A 25,031-nucleotide genomic window follows, 5' to 3' on the forward strand; every position below is an offset into this window, starting at 1 on the left:
GGAGGGGATAGATTTTGTCTCCAGCTGGAGCGGGTGGTGGGGGGGAAAGAGAGAGCAGAGAAAGAGGTGAGGAGTCAACAGCTGCGGCTCAAAATAAGTTTCTAGATGGTCAATACAAAGTCCAACCTACTGACAGGTCACCAGGCAGAGGGCTGGATCTACCTGCTGCAAGAGCTGCAACGGAGTTCTTCTGTTACTTCCATGACATCTCTCAGAACAGGGAGGCTTAATGGTTTAATGTTGGCAGCAGGTGGAGCAGTGGTGGATCCACCCCACAGCTCGTCCTTCTGCTGTGGAGGATAGTATTTTGGCACACAGCATTCACATTATTTATCAGTCTCTTTGCAGTGATTTGATGATGGTTGATGATGAGGGTGTGGTATATTTCATAATTAAGAATTAAGAATTAAGAATTAAGAATACCTTTATTAGTCCCACAATAGGGAAATTGCATTTTTGCAACGGAAGATACAGAAAGCAAAAGATACATAATAAGATAAACTACAGATAAAAATACACAATAGAATCAAAAAACAGAATACATATTATTGCACAAGTGAGTGGAGGGAGAAGTGGTTTGTAAAAAACTGTACATAGTGCATCAAAGAACCTAAATAAATAGTTAATTGTACACTGTGGTGTGTGAATATTGTACCTATCAAAATTGTTCATTATACAGTCTGACAGCAGCAGGAAGGAAAGACCTTCTGTATCTCTCCTTCACACACCGAGGGTGGAGCAGTCTCCCACCGAAGCTGCTCTTCAGTGCTGACAGGATAATAAATAGGTTCTCTTGAAATCCTGACTCATGACTGCAACTCACACTTTACACCAGCAGAGGTCCCTCACAGCCTCTCTGTTCCTCACACCATCATCATCACGACGTCTTCTTCTGACCCCCCCCCCACATTAAAGTAATGTGTCAGAGTCCTGAACGACACCGACACTAATTAAACCTCAATGCGTAACTGACAAAGAGTGCATTTAAATTATAAAGCATTATAAAAATAACGTCTAACTTACCGAATTAGACAAGTGTGTGAAGAACACGGCATAATCCTGATGAACTGCAAACTCAGAAAAATAAGCAAAATAAGACTTAAAACACTTAAAACAAAAAAATATCATTAATATCTTAGCACTAAAATCAGCGATCAAACCTCTGTGCAGGCGCAGCCGTGCCTGAGCCTTCCACAGCCCGTCCGTGATTGGAGAAGAGACCGGTCAATCACGCCGACCACGCCCCCTCTAAGCCAGCCCCCTGTCGGCGGACGGCTGTACTGCAGCTTAAACCACTTCCGCATTGGCCTCACTTTCTAGCCCGGATGGTTGCCGCTTGACTGTAACGTAAAGAAAAGCTACTAGCATGGTATTTAGCATAAAGATCAAAGTGTAGCTAATTAGACTGCTGGATAATCAATATAATATTAGTATTACAGCGCAGCTCGCTGAATATTGTTAAGGCGAGGCTGACAGAAGACTAGAGGTGGGTACATGTAGTAATGCTGGCTAGCCTAAACGCAGAATTAGCATGACAATGTAGCATTAGCATATCCGCCATATACGCATAACTAATCGACAGCGATTGGTAACCTCATTGACACGAAGTTCAACCAGTTGTTATTTGAGATATAAAAAAAATGTTTATTATTTGTGGATTAGCAAGAAGAAGATAATAATAATTTAATGTGGAAATAGAGTAGAAAGTCAGTAAAAGTCGTTCTATTTGAGTAAATATTAGCAGCATCCTCTTCCCCACCACGCCTCTTCTCCTCCCCTTCCTCACTCTTCAACCTCGCCACCTGAACCTCCTGACACACACACACACACACACACATTCACACACTCACACACTCCTCTGATCTCTGTGATTCTCACATGGAAACATCCCTCTTTTCTGCCCGGAGCTGCTGCCGTTGCTGCTGTAGAGCGACTGTTCCTCCTTCATCCAGGCCGCTGTAGGACACTGCAGGGCGGGGAAGGAACGTCGAAGGGGAGCCAGTGGTGGAGGAGCAGCGGATCTCTGGAGCTGCTGTTGCGGACTGAGACATAAATGTAGGGGGAATACACAGCGGCTGTTCCCCTTGATGTGTGATTACAGCAGCGACAGGAGCTGCAAAAAACACAAGGAGCCGATTTATTTCAGTGTGGGATGCAGAAAGGAAGGATGAGCTGCAGAGGAGGAAGAGGAGGAGGATTTCTCACCATGTTTCTCTCCTTGTGTCTAATATGGACACAGCTGCGGATCACAGGTAAGACTGCTGTCTGTATGGTGCCTCACAACAATTATCATGGTGGTGCTGTTGTTGGTTTATTGTTGATTGCGCGTTTCTGCCTTTAAATAATCCAGAGGATGCTAACGTGTTCTCAGGTGTCAGTGTTTGTATGAAAAAAACCTCCTTTACCTGTGATGGGAATGTTTACAGTGTGCACTGCAGTTACTGCTGTTATATGATCAAACCTTCCAGAATGATAACACATGCATATTTTCCACAGTAATATCATGTGATCCTGAACAGTGGCTGGACTTATGTGTGTGTGTGTGTGGGACATTTTTAGTGCAGATTCCCTTCACAGAGGTCAAACGGTCTTCATTGTTGTTTTATGGATTCAAACATGTATAATGAATGACGTCTCTTCCCTGCTGTGCCGCTGTTTGAAGCTGCAGCAGAAGATGTCAGCTTCCTCTCCATCCTCTGTGCCTCGTCAGGCCTGTGTAATGATGCATTTCCAGTGTGGACACTCAGAAAGATTGAATGTAGGTCAGTGTAAACTACCAGTTTGAGTTTGCACAAAGCTGAGTGCTTAATTGGCAGCATGAAAGCTCCTTTAATTTACATAAATAGCTGCTGAGCAGTCATTAATGCCACCTGAATGTTAAAAACAAACAACCACAGGCTGCTTTCTAGTTGACTCAAATCGTTTATAAATTTATGTTAATCTCGGCCTATTGGTATTAAATATACAAGTGACAACATATGTGGATGCTTCAACTGAAAGATGAAGGCAACACGGAGCAAGTACATGAAATTCAGTTCAAGTTTGTTTATACACTCAGAATGGTCTCAAAGCTCTTCACAGAGACTTAGAGCCTGAACCCCCTTAAGAGCAACAGTGGCACTAAAAACTCCGTTTAACAGGAAGAAACCTCGAACAGGACCCGGCTCAAAACAAGCCAAAGTTAGTAGTGTTATTAATACTGGGTCACAAACTCCCACCATTCCAGGCTTCAGTCTTTGAGCTCCTGCTGAACCAGAGTTGGTTCTGGCTAATCAGAGTCCTGTGAGAAAGTGCTGTTAGTTCTTTTTGTGTTTCCGCATAGACTGTTTGTTTATTTTTCTCCTTGACAACAGTTTGTTTTGTGTCTTTTGTTTCATCACAAAGACACAACAGTCCTCTACACACATGCTAACTGCTACATGCTAGCTGTCAGAGATTCTTGTTGATCGCTTGTTGCGTTTCTTTTTTCATCTGATTGGTTGAAATCAGCCTGTGATAAACTGTGACTGACAGATGGTTCATCCAATCAGCTGCTGAGTATTCTTCTGACAGACATTTTACTAGTAGGTTCTTTTGACCCGAACATGTTACAGATTTGTTATTTAGAGTCAGTTTGCTTTGTGTTTGTTTCAGTTTCAGTTTTTGAATGAACTATGTTGCAAAGATAAGATGGAGATGACAGTAGTGTATCATTTATCATGTGGTCAGCAGATCGGATCACTGTGCACACACACACATCTTATTTGACCTGTGATTTGCCGGCAGCTCTCACAGAAGCAGAGCATGGCTGGCCTCTGTGTCCAATCAGAGCACAGCACTGTTCATAGCAACCAGGACGCTGTCGCTAGGGAGAAAAGATGAGAGAGAAGCTGTGTCAGCTTCACCGTCGTCTCAAGAGTGCCAGCTTCCTGCTCCTCAGTCAGAGGGTTCCTCCCACTGTAAGATACAAACAATATGAGTGCAGGAGTCCTGATTTCTCTGCGTATGTTGACTCACAGAACAGATACACAGCCAAGAAACACAGTCATGTTTCTGTCTGGAGGACAGTACTCAGAGAATGCCTTCCTGTCCGTAGGTTTCTGTCTGACTGTAACAGATGTCAGCTGGCACTCAGGCTGAAGCTCCAGAATATTTTTAAGGCCTTTAACTTTTTTTATTTTTTTGTTTTGATAAGCTGAATTTGTGCTCTCTTTTCACTCAGCAAACTTTGATAATCCAGAACACTGATGGACCCTTCATGTGTTCTTTAAATAGCCGTGTCTATCTCTATATATGTGAGTGTGAAGCAGGATGCTGCTGGGGGAAAAGCACTCTACTGTTTTAGAGCAGGATAAATAAAGCCTGGGAATGAATTATGCAGCCTTCACATTCATTACGGTTGGGTGAGTTCAGTCGGTGTGCAGGGGTTTCCTCTCAGCCCGCCTGCAGCCTGTTGAAAGCCTTCGTCCTGACCAAAGACAGATGGGATCTCCTGCTCTCATCTTTTCCTGCTGTCGCTGCCTCTCTGAGGAGTTCTGAACACGAAGTGATGGAAGGTGACAGATTTAAAGATGAGAGGGAGGAGGACTGTTTGTAGCCAGCAGAGCGTGTGAAGTGAGTCTTCTTTGGTTTGTTGGATTGCTGGATACACTCCTCCTCCGTTTAAGGACTCTCTGTACATTTGTCTGTGCCAAAAAAATACCCAAATCCACCTAAAACTGACTCCAAAAGTGAGTCAGGCTCCAGGGACGTCAAATGTCTACATTTGCAGTAGAAGTAAACATGTTTACAGCCTGACACAAAAGCTGGTCCCACATTTATGACAGCCTTACTGCGGAGAAATTTTTCTACCTCCCTTGTTTTGATTATATCAAATCTTTATAGAGACATAAGGGTGTTTCCCCTTTGAGATACTTTGAGTGATGAATGGTCAATAAATCAAACACATTTTCCATTTCTTCTCAGAATCATCCACCAGTGAGCCCCTCTCCTCTCGTCACTCCGGTCGATTCCCTCCATCCCTGTACCCTCTGCAGGAATTCAACAATCTGCCAGAGTCCCACCCTCATCGTCACATTCATCATCGTCACCATCAGCACCTGGCCAGGTTAGCCACAGACACACCAGATGTTCTGTTGGATTCTCAGTTTCGTCAGGAACCCACTGGCCATCGAAACCTCAAACTGCTGGCCCGCACACATCATGAAGTGCAGCCAGAACACGCCGCTGTGTCGGCACGGCATCTGGTTACCGTGGTGAGTAATCTCCTCCCAGATTGGGTGTAAATGAAAGAGAAGAATGTGTGTGGCAATGACTCCTTATGAAGTATAAAATACTAATAATCTGATAGTTGGAGGTCAGAGGTCAGAGGTCAGAGCAAACAGACAGTGTGGGAATGATGGATGAGGAGCTGCACACTCCTCAGTGTCGGTGGAGAGATGCTGCACTCTCTGTTGCTATGGTAACATTAATCATGAGTATGTATGTGTGAGAGAGACCCACTTACCTACACAATGGGTGGTTGCGTAACTCTTAGATAAACAGCAGTGACCTTCAGAGCGACTTTGAGACGAAGAGACAAAGACGCAGGTGGACAAGCGAAGGAGACAGACAGAGACAAACGTGTTCTGCTTTTAGATTCTGTGTCCCTGATGCTGAACAGTGATTCAGCTGCTTACAGTCTGCACTGTTTTCACACTGTAAAAATAACAACACAACATGCAGCTTGTCCTTAGAAAGCAGCATCTCCCTTTACTGTTTATAGCTGATTTCCACAGAAATCCAAAGGAAGATATGTTTGGTGCCACTGTGTGCTAAAGGTAGCTTGCTAGCTACATACCCAAACAGAATACTGTTCCAGTGGAAAGAAATGTGTGTAATTCCTTCAGATTTTAGTGCCTGATCTGGATGCTAACTGGGCTAGCTTGCAGTTTACAAGTGACTGTATTAACTACACAACCTAAATACAGTGTGGCTAACCTACAGCTAGCTGTAGGGAGTTGATGCAGTGTCTGTTTTGTTAGTGTGATTCTGTTGGTTAGCTTGACATCTTACATCACCAGAATGTGATCCATGATGCAAACTTAGCTAGCCGCTTAGGTAACTGCTATACTGGATCCTTTCACTTTTTTGGGACCACAGGACATGCTTGTTAGCGTCCTTGGTTTTTGAGTTTATCTGATTTTTATTTATTGAATATAATATTTCTTGACATTTTAGAATGTTTGAGGTATTGAATCAAAAATGAATGAGTTCCTGGTGAACATTAGCTCACGGTGTGTCGGAGTAAACTGTAACACAGTGACTGTGGGCTGAAATGTATTCATGGAAGAAATGTTGCAGATTATTAATTTAACTAAATTTATACACATTCAACTGTGAAGTCTCACCGCCAACACTCCCACAATCCTCTGCCAGAGCAGTCAGATGTGTCAGCACAACAGATGCACTGTGGGAGTGGAGGCAATCTGGAGAAACCTCTGGTGGAAACCAAAAGACAGACAAGGATGCTGGGAGTTTACAGACAGGCTGTCTGCCTGTCCGTCTGTCCATCCGTCTCTCCTTCTGTCCGTCCAGCTCTGTCTTCCTCTGCATTTGTTGAAGGACCCAGGGGTCCTTGTAGTGGGATGTAGGTCACCCTGCTCAGTGCCTGATGAATAAAATGCTCCACCGGACCCATGTATACCTGCTAGACTGTAAAAAATTAAAATCTAAATTTGGATTTAACAACATAATGCTTTAATGAGGTCAGCTGGTAGGATTTGTGCACTGTTCAGTGAATTTATTGAACAGGAAGTAAAAAGAATGCTTTAAACCCTAAAATACCCTGATTATTTCTGTCCTGGAGGACTCCTGTGTGTTTATAGGGAGCTGAGGGAGATGAACTGGACACAAGTTGACCCATTTGTCCTGTCCCGTGGTCCCCTTCCTGCTTTTATCAATGATGAACTGCTGAAAGGCTCCCAGCACAACCTTACATAATAACCCTTTCTGTGCTAATTGTGTGTGTGTGTGGGGTCATGTGACCTGTCCCTGCAGGCTGCTGTTGTTCCATCGCTTCACTATGGAACCTGTCACTAATGGACTAAGAGTTTTCGACAGTGCTGAGCCTTAAAGCGCTCAAACTGACAGAAATATAGAAAGAAAGACAGACATATACAGACTCTTCATATGTTAACATATTGTTTGTTTGGCTGCCCACACACGGGACAGGGCTAAAATAAAACGGAGCATAGCGTTTGTTTGGTTGTAGCTCAGCCCACATCAGCTGATTCCTTGTTACACCTCTAATTGGTCAGACCTCAGACACAGCGCTCTGCTTAAACTGCTGAACATCATCCTGCCTGTGCAGACGTGTCTGACTTCATTCATGTCATATGTGTCGTCAATGTTGCTGCTCTCTTCTGTACTTGTACTGCCTGCCTTATGCTTTGTATGCATGTGGAAGACCTGAGGCAGGGACGTTAGAATGAATGCATCACATGAATAAAAACAAGAATTATATTATATTATATTATATTATATTATATTATATTATATTATATTATATTATATTATATTATATTATATTATATTATATTATATTATATTATATTATATTATATTATATTATAACGTGTTGGATGGCAGCTGATAGCAGAGAAACAGCAAACAGTTCTGTGGTTGTGTAAGTCCCAGATGGTGCCCAGTCACCTCCCATCTCTGCATCATATCACATGCCCGCAGAGCTGTGTGTGCGTGTGTGGCCTTTGCTTCCCCTGTCCTCTCACAGAATGCGTGTGCTGGTTGTATTTGTGGTTGTTGTTAATTCAGACCACTGAAGATTCATCTAATGGAGCACTTGGGAACATGTGATTTAGCTTCTTTTTCACCAGGAGCTTATTGATACCCCATCATGTTCTTGAGTAATGACTTTTAGTGTTTCCTTGTTGATCTTTATAAATGATTCTAATAAATGTGCAGATGCTGCTGGAAAAAGCGAATGTTTGAACACTGCACGGGGGTTCAGGTTCAGATCCCTGCCTACACACACACATTTCAGCGCGTTGAGGACCGGCCTAATAAATAATTCAGATCATGAGTGTGTGTTACGTCTGCTAGTGGAGGGAACTTTGACGCCACTTCAAACCCATAGAGAGAAACATGATTCATCCAGAACTGTTAGTGCAGGTTAGCTCTGCAGGTCTGTGTGTTATGAAAATAATCCACTCTCCTTCCTCAGATGCACCACAGATTCTTGACAGTGTTCATTATATTTTTTCAGTTTGTAAACAGTCAGTGATGTCCCTGGCATCTTCATGTTATTTGATTTTAACTATCAACATGAAAGCTGGCAGAGGGTCTGAAAGTCTCTGTCCAGAATCAGAAACACAAATTTAACTCACTCATTCAGCCGAGTGTTTGTGTGTGAGTGTGTATGATCTCATTAAGCTGGATGGTGATGCATGTGTCGCTCATGTTATTCGCACCAGTGCTGTGTGTGAAGTGATCAAAGGAACAAATGATCTCAGTTTGATTGTGTTGGAGCAGGTTCAAGTGCTTCAGATGATGCTGACAGTGCCACCTGGGATAGAAGTCAAACTGCTGCAGCTTTCAGCAGTAATTGTTATTAGAGGTTCTGCTAAATATATTTTCTTTTTTTTTAATCTGTCATTAACAGTATTGACAGCAGGGTCATCTGAGCTTAAAACAAGGCGGGTACCTCCAAGTAATATAAGTACTAGTAGAAACAAGGAAAAAAATGGCTAATATAAATAATAATCAAAATATTGCACTATAAGAATACTGAATACACCAGAAGTGACAGCATATATACACACATACACACGTGCAAATGGTGATGTTCAATAGAACTACTGGTTCAGTGGTCTAACGGCTGAGGAGGAGAAACAGTTTTTGAGTCTGGTGGTCTTAGGGCGGATGCTCCGGTAGCATCTACCAGAAGGCAGCAGTGAAAAGACCCTTTGGCTGGGGTTAGTGGGGCTCTGAGGATTTTCTGAGCTCTCCAGAGGCAGCGGCTGTTGAAGATGGTTTGCAGGAGGGGGGGTGACAGCCGTTGAAGCTCTCTGCTGTCTTCACCACTCGCCCGAGCGGCTTGCGGTCTGCAGCGGAGCAGCTGCTGGACCAGGTAAGGATGGAGCCAGTCAAGGCGCTCTCTGTGAGGTCCATGTAGAAGGTGCAGAGGGCAGAGGTGCTCAGTCCAAATCTCCTCAGTCTCCTGAGGAAATCAAGGCTTTCATGTGCCGTCTTAATCAGTGGACTAGCAGATGACCTCGCTGACATGCACACCTCGGAGTTTGAAGGAGGCCGCCCCCTCCACTTCTGATCCCCTGATAGAAATAGGACGGGACCTCTCCCCTTACATTTCCTGAAGTCAGTGAACATCTCCTTGGTTTTGCAGATGCTGAAAGAGGTTATTGTCTTGGCACCATGTTTCCATGAACCTCCTGTCTGTAGGCATCCTCCAGAGATGAGACCCAAGATGGCATTGGGACTGTGCTTGGCCACAAAGTCATGGGTCATCAGGGTGTAGAGGAGAGGGCTGAGAACAACGCCTGAAGGGGCACCAGTGCTCAGTGTGGATCAGGAGAAGCTCTTCATGATGGTAGGGGTTAGTGGTTAGTGGTATAGGGCGGTAGTCATTCAGGCAGGTACTGGGGGATTTCTTGGGAATGGGGATAGTTGCATGTGGGGACTCTGGCCTGCTGCAGGGAGAGGTTGAAGATGGATGTGAGGACCTGTGCCGGCTGGTCGGCACAAGCTTTGAGGACCCGTCCTGGAATTTAATCTGGCCTAGGAGACTTCTGTGGGTTCAGCATTTTAAGGGTTCTCCTCATGTCAGCCTTCGTTAGGGTCAGGGTGTGTCCTTCAGGGTTCTCAGCCAGCCTCACAGCAGGCGTGGTGTTGTTGGCCTCGGCCCGGAAATAGAGGGAGTTCATGTTGTCTGGCAAGGAGGCATCAACGTGGGTGTTGCTGTTGTTCCTCTATTTGTAGCCAGTGATTGAGTGAAGCCCTCACCACAGACGTCTGGGGTTGGAGCTGGTGCAGTTGGACTTCAGCCCCTGTAGTTCCTCTTAGCATCTTTGATGGCTTTATGAAGGTCATATTTGGTCCGTCCAGGTCCCCAGATCTAAAAGCAGATGTCCGTACATGGAGTTAGTACTACCTACAGCTTACAGTAGAAGCTCCAGGTCCGGTGAGCAGTGTCTGAACTCCAGAGGGAGTTCACTAGAAGGCACACACCCCCTCCTCTCTGCTTGCCAGAATCCAATGATCTGTCCAGCCGGAAGACGGTAAATCCATCAGGTGTAATGGTTGTGTCTGAAATTGCGGGGCTTAGCCAGGTTTTAGTAAATGCCATCACACAGCAGTTTCTGATGTGTCTCTGGAAGTTAGTGCATGTAGCTCATCCATTTTATTGTCCATAGACTGCATGAGTAGAGGAGGATGGTGGTGTCTTGTACGTGATCTAACAAGAACAGCTGCGCGTTTCCCCCTCTTCTTTCTCCTTCGACGCAGTGGCAGGCAGGTAGGAACCGGAGGTACAAACCGGGGTATGAGCTGTCAAAAAAAAGTCAGATCCGAGTGAGAGCGTGTATCCAAAAGACCCTGTGGATCACAGTGAGTGATTGTTAGAGCCGTGTGTGCAAAAGCAACGCTAAAAATGACAAGAATTGTCACACAAGCTAAGATGGAAACAGAAATAATTTCATGTTATGATAAATCAAAATGAATAAAAACCATTGTTGTGGTGCTTGTAGGTGAAGTATTGTTTCCAGAAAGAGTGAAAACAGGATGGATTTTTCAGCTTTTGTTCTACACCCAAGTAATCAATAGGTGCCATTTCATCTTACTTCTGATCTTAATACTTGCAGCTCTAATTGATATTAATGACGCCCAGTTGTTTTGTTTTTGTAAACATTATTGTTCCAACCCCCCCACCCCCTCCTCTCTGCTATATATCTGATCGGTCCAAATTGGATTCAACCCCTCTCTGACCTGAGGGCTATTGGCTGATTAGTGGTTTTTAACCGTCTGTGTGTGTGTTGCACAGAAATAGCACATGATCCTGACAGGAAGCGCAGTGGGATAATGGCATTACCTGGACAACAGCCAATCAGGTGGCAGGTTGAGGTCCGTCTCTCTCTAAGCCAATCAGAGGTCACAGAATGACTAGATCAGAAAATGGAGCAAGAAGTCTCTGAGCTGTGACTGACAGGCGGGTCGTCTCCGTCTCTCAGCGAGTGTGAGGAGCTTCCTGTGGTCGACAGGAGGATCAACAATGTTTACATGTTTGTTTGGTAAGGTTGTTCAGCTGTTTTGTTTGTTTATTGGCTGGTGAAAGGGTCACTACTGTAAACAGTGATTTAAATTATTTATAACAGTTATAGTGTGTTAACTGTGACCATTGTTTGATAGTCTTTGACAGTAAAAATCTTTAGCTGTTGGTGACTGTGTTGGATGTTGTTTTGGATTGGTTAGTTTGTGTCTCGGTCTGCAGGCTGTTTATTTGCGGGGTGTGTGTGTTTTATTTTTTTTTTATTTCCAGAACAAACTGTAACCAGGTGGAGGCTGATAATAACATCAGCCGTCTGCGTCTGGCTGTGTTTTTTCTCCCTGATATTGAATTAAGTGGCAGCAGAACATGTTGTTGTTTTAGCCATTAGCAAACAGCCGCCTCCTCACACACACGCACACACACGCACACACACACGCTCACACAGAGTGATGTTGGAGCATAAGCAGTCGGTGGGTTTGCAGCTGATGGATGCAGAGCTGCAGAGGTCAGACTTGATGTTTGTTTTCTTTCAAACTGTATTTAAAGGAACAGTCTGCTGTTTTGTGTTGTTCCAGAGTTGGTTCCATCAGCTGCAGGGAGTCGTTAGCATAGCTTAGCACAAACAATAAAAAAACCCCTGTGAGGGTGTGCTGTCAGTTCTGGACCTGTTAGAAGCCACCGTCTCAGGTTTGTCTCTTTGGAAGCTGCATGTTTGATTGGTGTAGCTTGTGATGGACAGTGACTGAGTGGTGGGTGTGAAGTTTTTTGAGGAGAACCTCCCGTATAGATCTGCAGGGTCTGCTAATGAGGCTCTTAGAAAGTGTTGAATTGAAAATTATTGTACTGACCTGAAGCTAATGTTAGCAGTGTTATTAATTATTAGTGTTAACTGAGTAAAAGATGCATCAGGATAAAAGATAAGCTGATCGCTGCAGTGTCACTGTTTTTTCAGCAAATCAATACACAGAGTTCATTAAACTCAGAGCTGTGTAACTGAACTGCCCTCAGTGTTTAATAATCTGCAGATGATTCTTTCAATAACTGATCAATTTTTTGTCCTAAATGGTAAAATAGAGAGGATAACATGAAGCGCTGCAGTAACCACTGAGGGGAATATTCATCTCACTTTTCACTTAGTGTAACTTCAGAAAAACAGTTAATGTTTGGTGTTATTGATTAACCATGGCCTAGCAATCAAGTCTCTTGTGTTTCTAATCATTGATTACACATTTAGCCTTACTGTCTTCAGAAAGTCCTCTCATCAGAGTGTCTTAGCAACAGCAGCAACACAAAACAAAAAGCTGTGTGTGCAGCCCCTGGGGTCTTCTTCCAAAGAGGTGCTTCCTGTTGTTTTCCCCCTTCACACATACACACACTCTCTCACACACACAGGTTGCAGTTGAATCTGCGATGATTCATTAGCAGATAAGTTTTTATGAAAGCTGAGAGACTGCTGGGAGCCAAACAGAGGGGGGAGAGATGATTTGATCTCTGTGGTGACGGCGATGCAGAGCAAAAACACTGCAGGCTGTACGATTCATGCCTGTACGGAGGGACGGCAGGTTTTGTCAGGTACAACCAATAACTTTATGAACTATAAGACAAACTTTGTTTCACAGCGATTCAACAGAATCTCCCAGGAGTCAAGCGAATGACCTCAGAGCAACAACTCGGCTTCGTTTCTCCTCAGTTATATTTGCTGTGTCTCAGAACTGGTGATCAAACATGGTAAGAGCTCAGTAATTTTCTCAGTAATTTTCTGCTAGCTGCAGGCTAACTGTCTGACTAATGTGCCTTGTTGAAGCTAAAATAATGGATCCATCAGTTGTGAGATTCATACGTTAGCCTCAGTTTGCCTGCAGATTAACATTAAATATGATAAATAGATCCTTGTTTAATTCCCAGTTCTTAGAGACAGAAGTTGTACCACTTGTTGCACTTCAAGTCCATTGACCAGTTGTCCTCCTGTCCAATGAGGATGCAGAGCTGTACGACACACCTGTAAACTTAAACAACACAATGGAAAAATGAAAAAACAACAAATCAGAAAAAGAGTTTAAAACTGGAAGGTGGTCCTCGCCTTCCACCACATTTCATCGTGCTGCCCCCCCCCCCTCTCTCTCAGTACCTTGCTGTGGATGTGAGGAGGCTGAACGTCAGTCTTCTTCGGTGGTTTCGGGAAGGTGTAGCGGCGGCGCTTGGTGTTCCTGCAGGACACGTTCACATCAACCAGCTGAATGTAAGACTCACACACGTGCACAGACGGGCTTGCACCGATTGTCTGCTTCACTGACGGACTGACGGCTCTTACAGGAGAAGAAGAATGGCATCGAACTGTTCGTGTCTTCTAACAGGCTGGGCGTCTCTGAGCCCCGCCCAGCTGAGGAGGTCATCCAATCACTGAACGTCCGGGTGCTTCATCGCTACCTAGGACACTTTGGCATCACCGAGGTCTCGACTGAGGTGTGTGTATGTTTGAACACTGTCAGTGTATGGATGCTCCTTGGTTTCCCAGGAAACAGAAACGGGAAATGGGAGCCTCATTAGTTGACATGGAGACAGACAGAGAGGATGGATTGGGATTATTAGAGAGCAGAGTGCTGCTGATAAAAGTTTTATAGGACTATTAAAATCCCATCCTTCAAGAAGATTCTGTTAATGTTATTACTTATGTGTGATAGGATGAACTTGTCATGAACTCCTTCTGTGTGTGTGTGTGTGTAGAAGAACGTCCTACAGGGCGAGCAGAGGGATCACGTGTGGAACAGGGAGGGTTTTTACGCTGTGGTCCTCTTCTTCACCGTCTTTGTCATCGTCATCACCTGCTTGATGGTAAAACACACACACACAAAGATAAATATAAATAGCTGTTTATTGTTTGTTATTCACTAATATTTTTTTGTATTTATAATATTAAATGTAAAAGAAAAGTAAACCCACAGAGAGATCAGCATAATTGCTGACACCATGCTACATGTTGCTGAACCTTCTGACTGCTCTGAAAACCTGCACCTTTAGTCAATTTGTTGCTGTAGTCAAAGGTCACTGCATCCTGCCCTTCAGACACACACACACACATCCCACAAACACACATCATGTGTTATTGTCATACAAACAGAATAAACTAATAAACATCCAATATTTTTATAATAGTGGTTTAATTTTTTAAACCACTTAAGATTTTATTATTTCAGATAATGAATGCACCATTTAGCAGGAATGTTTATGCATCACTTTAAATTATAGCAGTTCATAACAGGAGCCTCAGTGGGGAGAACAGAGAGAGCAGAAAACCATGATGACTAATAACGGAGTGGATTCTTCTCCTTTGTTGTTTCACTTGCAGTGTCACATTTTGTCCACACAGGGGAGCTCTTGCAAAAGATATTACAGTGCTGAGTGTGGCCAGAATACATTAAGGCTTAGTCGAGTTTGAATATCTTGCTTGATTGTAGTTTCTACTTGTTTAAAATCTTCAAACGCAACAGTGTCAGTGCATACTTTGATTACACGATGACATCTTTCACATTTAAAATCTAACATCAAATACATTTTAAATAAATTCTGATAAAATGTGCATTCAGTTTTGTGTAATCGGCGTGATGATGTGGTGTTCTGCTATTAACCTTCTCTGCCTCGTTGAATACTTTGTTCTGATTGGTCTACAGCAGCATTCTGCTTGTTTCTGCCTGTTGCTGTATTTAACAGATGATTGACAGGTCTGTTCAGGAACTTTAATGTCTGATTCTGTATCTGTTTCATCAATGATGCCAGCTTCTCATATTGAATCAGGTTTTTGTCTTTTTTGCAGGTTTTGTACCGACTTAAAGAAAAAGTCCAGATTTCTGACAGACAGCTGAAAGCCCCTCCTCCTGACCTCCACCTGACTCCAACCGTCCCTCCAGACCCCGTCCAGAGGTCAAAGGGAACAAAGGTCCACACACACCTGAACACCTGCACAGACTTTTATCAGGTCCAGTGAGGTGTTATTGAATGGTTCCTGTGTTTCCAGGCAGTGACTTCAGGAAGCATGGTCCAAGCTGAGCTCCCTCCAGCTGTAGCCAGGCCCACTTACCAGCAGCAGCCAATCATTGCCTGCCGCCGCCTTGCTCCTCCTGTCATCCCTCTGCCGAGGTGAGTCAGCAAACAGAGCTGGTCAGTATCTCACAATGCTTTGGGCTGTCTCAGACATTTATCAATTATTCTGACCTATCTGAAAGACGTTCATAAGAAGTTATTTTTCAATTGATTGATTGTTCTTGTTTTTCGTAGCCCTATTCCCATCCCTGTCATCAACAGTAACGACCACGCCCCTCTGACCAGCACTCCCCCGGTGCCATCCAGTAACGAGCTTAAGCCGTGTCCCTCCCCGTTCAGGATGAAACCTGCTGCAGGACTGCAGGAGCGGTAAGAACCGGTTCTGTTCTGTCAGAACTTCTGAAGACAAAATCAGATTTCACTCCGATCTGCGGCACTTTCTGAGACCATAGCTGCACATAGACTACCAGAATCTGGACCCTGGGACGATCAATAAACAGAACGTAATGAAAATTCTGTTTGATCAGTGAGAAAGTTCAGATGAAACCTGTGAAATGTTGTGATTGTTGGATCAAAAACAGCTAATGAGCTCAACATGTTTATCAAAGGAACGACACACACTGTGTGTTTACAGTACAATAACCTCTAACCTGTGATTGTTGAAGCAGTCAGGTGTTCAGCTGTGTACGTGCTGATGAGGAGGCTTCACACATGTGTACAGCAGCATGGCAGCCAAACATGTCCGCTTATTACAGTCAGGTGTTTTTACAAAAACCTTTGGCAGATGATTGATCAATGGCCTCAGAAGCTCACAGAGATTTTAACTTCTTTAAGATTAAGAATTAAGAATACCTTTATTAGTCCCACTACGGGGAAATTGTGTTTTTGCAACGGCAGATACAGAAAGCAAAATATAAGAGTAGCTATATACATAATAAGATAAACTACCAATAAAACTATAATAGAATAAAAAAAAACATATTAACAGTTATTGCACAGGTGAGTGGAGGTAGAAGTGGTTTGTAAAAAACTGTACATAGTGCATCAAAGAACCTAGAGTCTATTTCAGTTTCACAGTGGTCCTGTGACGGCTGTCTGTCTGTCTCTCTGCCTGCCTGCCTGTCTGCCCGCCTGTCTCTCTGTCTGCCTGCCTGTCTCCTGTGTGTGATGCTCCTTTAAATGACACCAGTTTGAATAAAGGGATCGAACCAGGGATGAAATGTGCAGCTGAAGTCACAGCTCCCCTCTGCTTCTGTAAACACCCTGCTGTGATTTATTGCATGTGATTATTGTTCTGCTTGTGTGACTGATGAGTGCTTCCCGTGCTTTTACAGCAGCAGAGTTTGGTCTTGGAGCTAGAGTCTTGGAGTTGGATTGGCTGAGTTGGTGTGACCTCATTCTTCAGACATGTTCATGCTTGGCTGTTTTTACACTTGGGTTCGTTTCCCACTTAAGACGTTTCATAACTTTAAGAAAACATCTTTATCTGGCTGCAGGTTGGCGGCGAGCGCTTTATCTGCCCCTCATAGCTCTTCCGCTAAGTAACGGCATGTCCGCAGATTCAGAGCGGAGCGGGCATCTTGTTGTGATTACATGAGAGGGATGATGTTAAGTGAGGAGAACACACACTGTGTTACTTGAGGTAAAAAGGAAGGAAGAATTCAGGCTCTTAGTGAGAACAGGATATTTGTCTGTGTGTGTGTGTGTGTGTGGGGGGGGGGGGGGGGGGGGGGGGGGGGGGTCTACTCCGGATAGCAGCCAGTCAGCAATCAGACAAATTAAAAGTAACAGCATCCTGGAGAGGAAACCGGCCGACACGTAGACGGAGAGTGCACCCATAAGAGAACATCAGTGATTAAGAATTCTCTTCACTTAATTATCTTCTGTGTCATTGAGATCACAGTGTATAAAAAGACAGCTGGTTCAGTCTGGCAGAAACCAAATGTAAGCTCTAAATTCTTCAGATTTAGGTGTTTAATCTGACTCTGTGAGGTTAAAGTCCTCCAAAAAACAAACCTTCAAAAACCAGATCCTGTAAAAAACAAGCCATGATGGACATGAAGGTTAGTCTGCTCTGTAGTGTAGTGACTTCATGCAGTGAGCCCACCCTGGTGTTGAAGGTTTGGTGGAATCCACAGTTTGTGTGTCTGAGCCTTGGTGTGAGCTGTAAATCTACATCCAGCAGTTAATAAAACTCAGGAAGGAAATCCAGTTCTGACAGAACCTGTGTGTCCTCCCTCCCATCCTTCCTCCTCAGACGTGGATCTAACGTCTCTCTGGTGTTGGATATGTCAGCGCTTGGCTCTGTGGAGCCCCTTAATGTCGCCGTGGTGACCCCGAGAGAGGCCGCAGCCCGGGAGTACCTGCTGTCAGCTGGCCGGCCGCTGACCCGGCAGCAGCTCCGTGACATCATCAACAACACACACAAGCTGCACGTCGAGTTCGCCGTGAGTCGATGCGCCTGGCTCAGTTCTCAGTCTCACTGTTCATTTGGCCTGTTTTTTGCTTACATTTCAATGACGAATTCTCTCCTCTGCTCTCAGGAAATTCCAATGAATTTTATCGATCCTAAGGAGCTAGACATCCCCAACCATGGCACCAAGAACAGATACAAGACCATACTACCCAGTGAGTGTTGCTAAGAAGCACCAACACTTCCAAAACAGTCCAGCTGTTTCACTTCCTGTTGAACCAGGAAGTCATTTTATGATGTGGGCCGGGCTTCGTGTCAAAGGCCAAGGGCAGCTAACACTGCACCTCCCTCCTCCAGGGTGGAGTCAGCGAGACAATACAGAGCACAGTCTGTTCTCACATCAAGACGTTATGTAACACACACACACACACACGGCGTGGGATGATGTTTTGGAAGGAGGCGGGATTATCAATACAGTAGTGAGAGGGGGGAGTTCCTTCCTTCCTTCCGGCCAATCAAGAGAAAGGAATGCTCACCTATAGCTGCTGTCAATCAAGCTGCTTCCTGTGTTCCACTTTGTGCTGCCGGGCAGGCCTGATCTGTCTGATCCAGTCTGAAGCTGGATACATACTCCACGAGAACAGAGAACTCGCTTCTCGTCCCCCTGGTGGTAAGAGTAAAAAAAAAAAAGTTTCAGCACAGAGGTACCATACTCTGCGAGAAGTGTGTGTGCATACAGCCCTCCCACTGCAGCGCACGTCACACACAAAAGGTTGACAGTACAATTGTATTGTAAATTGTGTGCACAGTCGTGGTTACCTGGCCTAACGAGCTGATAATGTTCAGGGAAGAGGGCGTATAGCATGACAATAGATGGAAGACACAGATGGAACAGCTGATTGTAGTAGACCTCTGGTCTGTGTGAATTTAATTCTGTGAACGTGTGGATATGCGCGTCCAGCCAATGTAACGCTGTGATCAATACTGAAATGAATTTTTATCGCCACCTTTTGGACAGACACTCCGTGTTTCTCCTTCCAGGAGCTGTTTGCCAGCTGCTCATCTAAACTGTCCGTCATCGTTGTACTTCCTTCTTCTGTCTGTGTGTTCTGCACCTGAAGAAGCTCTTGCACTTCATCACATTCATCACATTCACCCACTAAATTCCGACCAATCACACAATTGTTCTCGCACAGCACTGAGAGAAAAAGTTCTTCCCGGGCCATGTGTCCAAGAGAGCTGCAGAACAGGTGCTCAAAGAAAAAAAATGACGTCATTTTGTGGGCGGAATTCTGGCAGTGAGAAGCGAGTTCTCTGTTCTCGTGGAGTATGGATCCAGCTTGAGGCTAAAACTACCACGTGCTGGTAGTAGCTCCAAAAGGTTTCCAGGGGAACCTCCCAACAGTCCGAGGTTTCCTGACTCATTGTTATAATGCTAGCTGTGCACACATCTTACACAGAAGGCTAACATACTCTGTTTTTAGACACAAGAAAGTCAAATATTAGTATTCCTTTTGTTTCTCTGAGTCTCTGCTAATGATAAACTAAAGGGTTAATTATTGTGTGAAGATGCTGAAATAGTCCACTGATGAGTAGCAGTCTTTAAAACGTCACAAATCTAACAACACGTTTCCAGCCTGGAAACACTTCCTGTTGTCGTCTGCACTGTGTCCACGCTTCCTTGTGTTTTGCAGCACTGATGATGTTTATTGATTTGTGGGTGTTACTGAATGTAAATGGTTTTTCAATGTCCTCTCCTGTCCTGTCCCCTGTGTCCTTCAGATCCTCATTCCAGAGTGATCCTGAAGTCAAAGAGCTGCAACGACCTGCTGAGCTCCTACATCAACGCTAACTACATACGGGTGAGGACACACACACACACACACACACACACACAGGACAGTCACCTCCGTCACTCTGACCTTTGTTCAGTTAGATCTTCTGTGAACATTTAGACACAGATGTGATCAGCTGTGACTGCAGCAGCCTCATGGACCCTCACAGTGAAAGTAAAGCACAGCAGCAGTCTGTGGTGTTGCTCTCACACTCTCACACACAATGGACTGTCTTCCTGTCAGGAAGCTGTCAGAACACAGGAGAGAGCCGAAGCTTTAAACATCTGTAAACACAACACAAACACCACACCACAGAGCTTAAAAAACAAGCCTTCCTTTCAATATTTCCCTGAATAGAATTGTAAAGTTGACAGTTGACTCTTCCAGCTCTCATGTTAGCAGTGTGTGACACTGCGTTCTGATTGGCTCTCATCTCAGGGTTACCTCGGCGACGACAAGGCGTTCATCGCCACTCAGGGTCCCATGGTCAACACTGTGAATGACTTCTGGCAGATGGCCTGGCAGGAGGAGGCGCCGGTCATCGTCATGATCACCAAACTGAAAGAGAAGAACGAGGTAATCGAAGAGGAGTGAAGGGGGAGGGGGCCAAAATACAGCGCCAGGCCAATGAGCATAAGATGTTTTCATACAGCTGTAACTGTAACACAGCACGTAGCTGCTATCATAGCATGAATCCAGGCTGATTCAGCTGAGCAGGAACACACTGCAGCTGTGTGATGCCTCCTGCCCTCTGTCTCTGTAGAAGTGTGTCCTGTACTGGCCGGAGAAACGGGGGATCTACGGGAAGGTGGAGGTCTTGGTGAACAGCATAAGAGAGTGTGAACACTACACCACCCGCAGCCTCACACTCAAGGTACACACTGACTGACTTCTGATCCCCGTGTGTTTATACAGAGCAAGGGTTAATATTCGGTGTTTCTGTCTGTAGTGTGGGAATCAAACCCGCGTGCTACAGCACTACTGGTACACTTCGTGGCCCGACCACAAAACCCCGGACTCGGCGCTGCCGCTGCTGCAGCTGATGGCCGACGTGGAGGCGGACCGACGTGCTGCCGCCAGTTTGGGGCCGGTCGTCGTCCACTGCAGGTACGACACAGACCACCAGGCTGCCTACAGCTGATCAAGTGTCTGAACTGACTCAATTATCCATGCTCCTCTGCTTGCAGCGCCGGGATCGGCAGGACAGGATGCTTCATCGCTACGACGATCGGCTGTCGGCAGCTGCAGCTGGAGGGAGTGGTGGATGTGCTGAGCATCACCTGCCAGCTCCGGGCCGACAGGTAAGGCACAGCTCAGCTGGTCCTGCCACTCCAGGAGGAGGACCAGCGCTACAGAGGATCTGCTGACTCATCCTTAAAACAGCACTTAATCCCTCCATGTTGGAGTAAATAAAACAAAATGATGTCACTAACAGATAATCAATATGTTTGATTTTGCAGAGGAGGCATGATCCAGACAGGCGAGCAGTACGAGTTTGTCCATCACGCCTTGAGCCTGTATGAGGCCCGCCTGTCTGCAGAAACCGGCAAATGAGCATTCAGGATTAACCAGGAAGTGTGCAAACATAGCGAGTCCTCAGCAGGTATTGTCTGAGATTGGATAATTCTGGACAAGGTCTGATGGACAACTATGGACAGCATGTTGTGGGCGGAGCCTGCTAAAAGGAAGAGGAAGGTAAATTTCTGAAAATGGAATGCATCCCTTCTTCTTCTTTGCTTTTTCTTCTTCACATGTCTTTGGCGTGTGATGGAACTGGACGGACCCGCCACTTCTGTTGGATCGTGTTGATTTTCTCTGTCTTTTCCGTCTTTTCTGTCATGGACACGTAGAAATAGTTTGAGTGACTGAATCGATGGATCAATAACACTGACGTGTTTCTGTGTCTTACAGGATTTTAACATGTTTTGTAACGTGGTGTTTTTATCAGAAACCTTTCTGGAAACAAGACTGTTAGCTTGTTGGTTAGCCTTGTTAAACCAATACATCCAGCCCCGTTTGTGACCTCAGCACAGTGTAGATTTAGCCACACTGCGTTTCCTATGCTAACACTAAGTTTAACGCCTCACAACACTACAGGCACTACATGCTAACTAGCTTCTACTTTCTGATATGTTGCCTACCGTGCTCGTGCTGAGGTCCCAAATGTGGCTACTAGCCATGCAGCACATGCTAAACGCTAACAAACCAATCTAAAGATAAATAAGCTTCTGCTAAGCTAGGTCCTGTAGTACAGTAAAGCAATTCTAGGCTAATCATCTAGCTTTGTAGTTCAGTTTTAAACCGTATGCTTTAGTGCTAGTAAATAGATGCTAACCTATAAACTAATACTAGAACTAGCATGCTATGCTAATGCAATATTTTGCTTAAACACTTAAGTCTAGTTTTCTGCTGCTAAGTCAAACTTGTAAAGTAACCACAAATTATTTTTCTACTGTTCTTCAACTACATCTCCCATAATGCTTTAGTAGCAGTGCTAAGAATAATGGGAACTGCGGTTTCTGAACGCTGATTAAATAATTTTATGCTGATATGAGGAGGTATTAAAATACTACAGTTACAGAGACTCAGAAAGATCCTTAAAGATAGAGAATTATTTTAAAATCCTTCAGAAAAACCAATGAATAAAATTAATAAAATGCTAAATAAGTAGTGGCACTTTTAACAATCAATCACAATATATACACCTGACCCATTCTTTTCAGCACAGAGCCAAATCAAACATCTGAATCATTCCTGGCATAATGCAGTTTGTGCTGTTTACACTCGTTTTTAGCATTGGCAGTTCCCCTGTTGTGTGATTTTATTGCTTTATACCAAAAATGTGAACTATTTAAAGTCAGGATGGTGCAGTCGTCACTTTGATGTGCTGTTACAAATGATCCAGTAAGAGTATGTTGTTGTTTTGATGTATCAGAGTAATAATAACTTTATTTTTTTATACTGTTTTTACATGTTTTCAATGTCTTTAGCAGCGACCCGCCCTCAGAGCTCACAAACCTCATAATCTCTAAATGATCTGGAGTTCAGTTAGATTGGCTTTTGTTATGTTATTGATCAGTCTTAATGTGGAGCAATAATTTCACAATCTCTCTCAAATCCAATGTTCGAAAAGACACACGCTGACAGAGGTCAGTTTTTAACTCCTGTTAGAATAAAGGATGACGTCCTGCTGTGTTCTTACTCTGCCCGTGCGTCCAGTGTTTTAGAGATCTGAGGTTTCAGCTGTAATGCCAGTAATGAAGAACACCTACCTGCTGTGTGTGTGAACGGGACCGCCGTGTTCAGTACGTGTTAAAGTGCTATTAAACATTCAGTCCAGAACACACACAGAACAACCTGCTGCTAAACCTGGGAGTGTTTGACGGACAATAAACTGAAGACTTTTTCTATGTACGATATATTTTTATTTACTTCTGGTGCGATGTCGGAACCTTTGTACCGGAGTCTCTTTGTCTACTTGTCCAGCTCTCCTCCTGGGGAACATCGTCATCTCGCACTTTGTTCTGGACACGGTGAATCCGGCCTGTTGTTGTGTTCAATTCTTCGTGTCGCCTCCACACACCCTCTGTTGCAGCTGGTACTACAACACACACTGCCTCTGACGTAGTATTGTGTATGTACAGTTAGGATGTGCTTCATGTCCTCTGCTTTCATGTTGTTGACTGTTGATGGAGCTTAAAGGGACCCTAAACCATTTTTAAACTATCAGCATGGAGATAAACAAAAACACCCTCAGATCAGACTGACTGTGAACGGCTGGATTTGATCTATTAGTGAGGCACACGATGACAGCGCCACCTGCAGGACATTAGCACGCTACAACACATCATTAAAGATTCAGCTCATATGAAAAGTTAGCTAATAAATCAGTCAACATTTGCTAACATACACGAAAGCTCATCTAGTTAGCTTAAGAGAAAAACTAAAACATGTTGTTAGTTACTGAAATAATCTGAGAGCTATAAAATAATTTGTGAACTATAAAATAATCTGAGAGCTATACAATCATCTGTGAGCTATAAAATATTCTGAGAGCTATAGAATAATCTGAGGGCTATAGAATAATATGTGAGCTATAAAATAATCTGAGAGTTTTTTAAATAATCTGAGCTATAAAATAATCTGTGAGCTATAATAATGATAAAACCATCACTTTTAGCTTGTGGAAAGGCTAACTTTGCTAACAATAGCTATCTAATATTTAATGTTTATCTTTATTGTATAAAGCATAGCTCATGAAAGCCGGGCTGGTCACATGGTTCACAACTGAGGACTGTCCTGTCTGTTGCCATTAAGCTTCAATAACCGATGCTGGCTACCTGATAGCAGGTTTTAGCATGTTACACACTGGCAGATTTCAGGTGTTATTTATTGATAGATGCATGTAAATAACAACAGAACCACATTAATATTAAATAGTTTAGGGTCCCTTTAAACTGGGGTGCACTTGAGGCTGTTAGCGTGCGTACAGTCAGACTTTGAATTCTTAATGATACATGGATCTTAATGTATTACTAATCAACTTGAATGTTGTGCTAGTCCAGAGCGTTAGCCGCTGAGCAGTGCTGTAACCTCGTTATCTACTCTATCTACATATATGCTGTAATCTGTACATTAAAAACACTGGACATGAAAAACTGACTGATCAACGTATGAATATGACATCACCACGCACGGCGGTGAATCTGCAGCAGGCTGTGAGGGTTTAGTCAGTGTGTGGCTGGAACGTTTGTTCCTAGAAGCTGTCGGAGCGAGGAGGGGAGCAGGAAGGAAGGAAAGAGGTGTGGGTGACTAAATGTGGCTCAAACCATTTGAAACAAAAGCAGCCTGGCCTTTAACATGTAGCAGGCGAGTCAGCCGTGACCTTTTCTACCTCTGATTTAACGTCTGGAAAGAAATTAACCCACTCATAATCAGGAGTGATTAAGAGGGAGGAAACAATACAGCCATCCCGCCTTTCAGAAAAAACACAATAAAGCTCAGTTTTACCAAATGGTTAAATTATAATCTTCAACAACAACAGTAAGAACCTGAATTCAGCTAATATTTCCTACAACCTGCTGCCTCTGAGCTTTGTAGCATCATTCATCATGTTGACCTGTGGAGTGTTTTACAAGCAGCAGGCTAAGCCTAGCTAACTGTGCTAGCATTAATCTGCTGTTCATTTGACAGCTGCTACAGTCATTTAGCCTCTAGATGGATTGTGTGAGATGGATTCTGATCATAACTGTGGCAGTGACCCTTCTCATGTGGACAGGTGGAGTCTGCTGGTCTCAGAAAATACATGTTAGTGAGAACATCTCAGTTTCATCTGGGTCCTTTATAGATTTTCTGAGTTTCTATTTTTAACCCTGCAGACACCTCCACAGCATCAGAGATTAAAGGGTGGATTATTATAGATGAGGAGTGAAGTGATGGATCACATCTGAAGCTGTCATGGAGCAGAACAAAGTTTGATCTGCAGGAG

The 25,031-nt window shown here is 44.1% G+C and overlaps 1 protein-coding gene across 2 annotated transcripts; it reads left to right on the forward strand.

Annotated features, from left to right (window-relative positions):
* The first annotated feature begins 1,761 nt into the window (after window positions 1–1,761).
* Window positions 1,762–24,182, forward strand: ptprr (protein tyrosine phosphatase receptor type R). 2 transcript variants are annotated; one of them, XM_028399908.1, is made up of 16 exons: window positions 1,762–2,252; window positions 4,945–5,234; window positions 13,383–13,496; window positions 13,571–13,720; window positions 13,982–14,089; window positions 15,069–15,191; window positions 15,270–15,391; window positions 15,530–15,664; window positions 17,553–17,742; window positions 17,839–17,923; window positions 19,491–19,570; window positions 19,982–20,119; window positions 20,307–20,417; window positions 20,493–20,650; window positions 20,731–20,844; window positions 21,004–24,182. In XM_028399908.1, exons 1-16 carry the CDS (start codon window positions 2,153–2,155, stop codon window positions 21,095–21,097), a joined length of 2,112 nt encoding a protein of 703 aa, XP_028255709.1. In that variant the 5' UTR covers window positions 1,762–2,152; the 3' UTR covers window positions 21,098–24,182. The 2 variants fall into 2 exon arrangements, with proteins under 2 accessions (XP_028255709.1, XP_028255710.1); XM_028399909.1 differs by lacking the exons at window positions 1,762–2,252; window positions 4,945–5,234 and adding an exon at window positions 12,860–12,985.
* Window positions 24,183–25,031: the final 849 nt, after the last annotated feature.

This window comes from Parambassis ranga, chromosome 2, assembly GCF_900634625.1.
Source record: "Parambassis ranga chromosome 2, fParRan2.1, whole genome shotgun sequence".
Lineage (NCBI taxonomy): Eukaryota > Metazoa > Chordata > Actinopteri > Ambassidae > Parambassis > Parambassis ranga.

What these genes read in the sequence shown, in the direction of transcription:
- ptprr (XM_028399908.1), top strand. Translation starts at nt 2,153, where the DNA reads ATGCAGAAAGGAAGGATGAGCTGCAGAGGAGGAAGAGGAGGAGGATTT. An exon ending in TCACCGAGGTCTCGACTGAG is followed by an intron (nt 13,721 to 13,981) that starts GTGTGTGTATGT and finishes GTGTGTGTGTAG; the next exon opens with AAGAACGTCCTACAGGGCGA. An exon ending in CCTGTCATCCCTCTGCCGAG is followed by an intron (nt 15,392 to 15,529) that starts GTGAGTCAGCAA and finishes TGTTTTTCGTAG; the next exon opens with CCCTATTCCCATCCCTGTCA.